This window comes from Littorina saxatilis, unplaced genomic scaffold (assembly GCF_037325665.1).
Source record: "Littorina saxatilis isolate snail1 unplaced genomic scaffold, US_GU_Lsax_2.0 scaffold_293, whole genome shotgun sequence".
Lineage (NCBI taxonomy): Eukaryota > Metazoa > Mollusca > Gastropoda > Littorinimorpha > Littorinidae > Littorina > Littorina saxatilis.
The window spans coordinates 45,478-48,229 of record NW_027129554.1 but is presented as its reverse complement, the minus strand read 5'-3'; the positions used below and the strand labels follow the sequence as shown (position 1 = coordinate 48,229).

General features: G+C 49.9%; 1 protein-coding gene across 1 annotated transcript; it reads right to left on the bottom strand.

Annotated features, from left to right (window-relative positions):
* Positions 1–608: 608 nt before the first annotated feature.
* On the bottom strand, positions 609–2,261 carry LOC138957798 (uncharacterized). The gene has a single exon (XM_070328850.1). The coding sequence runs from the start codon at positions 2,259–2,261 to the stop codon at positions 609–611; it is 1,653 nt and encodes a 550-aa protein (XP_070184951.1).
* Positions 2,262–2,752: the final 491 nt, after the last annotated feature.

Genomic DNA, 2,752 nt, shown 5'->3' with positions numbered 1-2,752 from the left:
CACTCTCTCTCGATTGTACTGTAGCGTGTCTCTCGTGGGAGTAGTTTCATGCTGGCAAACGCTGTTGGATGCTGCATTCCGTCATGTACCTGCAACAAGACTCCTCCGATGCCTGTGCCACTGGCGTCCGTCCTCACTGCAAACGGTTTGCTGATATCCGGCAACTTCAGGACAGGTCCTCTGGAGAGAAATTTCCTGATCTGCTCGAAAGCCAGTGCACATTCGTCTGTCCATGTAACGGGCCCTTTCTGGCGGCCTGCCAAGAGGTTGGTCATCGGTGCTGTCAATGTTGAGTAGGATGGAACGCACTTCTTGTAATATCCGATCATTCCCAGCAACGATCTCACTTGTTTCTTTGTCGCTGGTGCGGTGATCTTCAAGATTGACTCTACGTTTTATCTGATGGGTCTCAGTTCTCCCTTTCCGATCGTGTGTCCCAAAAACTCCAGTTCCCTGAATCCAGCGTACACTTTACTTGGCTTGGCTGTAAACCCGCCTGCGCATAGAGTCTGGAGAGTCTCACGTGTAGCTGTCACGTGTTGGCGCCAGGTAACGCTGGCGATGAGAATGTCATCAAAGAAATTGATGGTGCTCGTGCCGAGCAGCTCTCACATGGCTCTCGCAAATGTCGCTGGGGCTGAGACTAGTCCAAAGGGTACCCGGCAAAACTGCATGAGTCCTTGTGGTGTCTGAAATGCCGTCTTTGGTCTGTCTTTCTTCTCAATGAAGATCTGGTAGTATCCTTTGGCCAAGTCGAGTTTGGTGAAATACTTTGCACCTGCCAATGATGCAAAAATCTCTTCAGGATCAGGAATGGGTTCTGCGTCGAAAACTGTTATCTTGTTAAGGGCCCTCAGGTCCAAAAACATACGTTTCCGCGTCGAATTCTTCTTGGGAACGAGAACAATCGGGGAGCAGTATGGGGATGTGGAGGGTTCGATGATCCCTAACTCTCGTAGTTCCTTCACCTCCTGGATGATATCTTCCCGTGCTGCGAATGGCAGTGGGTACTGTTTCGTCCGCGTAGGTACGTCTGTCGTCACCCGGATTGAATGGACTACTGTGCCTCTTGATGCTCCTGGTGATGCTCTTAAACATTGCTTGAACTCACGGAACGCTGCTTCAACCTCCTGGACTTGATCAGGGTCCAACTCTTCATCGATGTGGGCCTCCTTCCAGCTGGAAGTTGCCTTATCCTGTGGCAGTTCCACAGTCTCAAGGTTGAATGGTGTTCCGTCCTCTTCTTCTAGCAATACTGCTACCGCTGTTGGCTTGGTGCCCTGGGGACACACGTTTTTTCCTACGATCTGGTCGTAGGGTATCGCCTTCGGTACTAGCATCTGGTTTGTCATCGTTGTCTGGCACTTCTTCTTCTTCTCTGTTGTCATTCTTGCGGTGCTGTTGCCTCTTTCTACGTAGAGCTTGAGCATGTTGGCATGGTATACCTTCTGCGTGGTCAACATGTCAATTCTGTAGTCATTGTTGAAAACTTCCACAACTCTGTAAGGGCCTTTCCACTGCATATGGAGCTTGTTTGCTGTAGTCGGTAGAAGTAGCAGAACTTGGTCTCCGACTGCGAACTTCCTCCTTGTGGATCTCTTGTCGTGGTGATGCTTCTGAATCGCTCTGGCATTGTCCACTGCGTCGTGTGCCACCTTACAGGCGTCGTAGATCATGGTCTTCAAGTCAATGACGTATTGGTAGGTCGTCTTGGCCTCCTGGGCACTTTCTCTGCCAGTCCAGGCGTTGGCGAGTAAGTCGATGGGTCCTTTCGGCTGCCTTCCGAAGAGCAGTTGGAATGGGGAAAATCCTGTACTCGCGTTGGGCAGTTCTCTGACGGCGAAGAGTAGTGCCGGCAGATACCTGTGCCACAGCCTTGGTTGAGTCGAGGTGACCTTCTTCAGCATGGGCTTCAGGGTGCCGTGCAGACGCTCGACGATACCATTGGACTGCGCAAGGTAAGGCGACGAAAATACACCTTTTATGGAGAGTAACTTCCGGAACTCTCGCATCATGTCTGAGGTGAACTGGGATCCATTGTCTGACTGGATTTCATCGGGAATTCCCATCCTGGCGAAGACAGAAAACAGTGCTTCGGCCACTGTAACAGAGTCCATCTTCTTCAGTGGTATTGCTTCCGGAAATCTAGTCGCCACATCGATGACTGTCAGGATGTGCGTGTGCTTCTCCTCCGTGGGCGGAGACAAGGGGCCAACGAGGTCGATACCTACTCGCTTGAATGGTGTCTCTATCCTTGGCATGTTGTCTAAGGGAATATCTCTTGTCTTTCCCTTTGCTTGAGTTCTCTGGCAAATATCACAGGATCTACAATATTCTTCGACAGCTATAGACATCCCTGGCAAGAAAAATCGCGCTCGGATTCTATCCGTTGTCTTGTGCTTGCTACAATGTCCCGAGATTAAAGTGTCATGGGCGGAAAATAGCACTGATTCGACGAGTGGTTCCGGGACTACAATCTGGTGATATGTCTCGGTCGGGGTAACAAAGTCTCTGTAGTGAACGCCGTTCTCTATCACGAAGTGGAAACTATTTTTCCCTTGTCTCTTTAATTCCCCGCTGGAAGCAAACTTGAAGTAGGCATCTATCAGGAATCAGGAATCAGGAATTTTACGCCGCTTGGAACCTTTTTAGGTTATTTGCGCGACGGGGGTGAGAGCGCACCGCCTATACGTTAAAAGTAAACTAAGGACCTATCAATTTCTGTGTGTCCTCATAAAAACATCTAAACATG

What these genes read in the sequence shown, in the direction of transcription:
- LOC138957798 (XM_070328850.1), bottom strand. Translation starts at nt 2,261, where the DNA reads ATGCCAAGGATAGAGACACCATTCAAGCGAGTAGGTATCGACCTCGTT.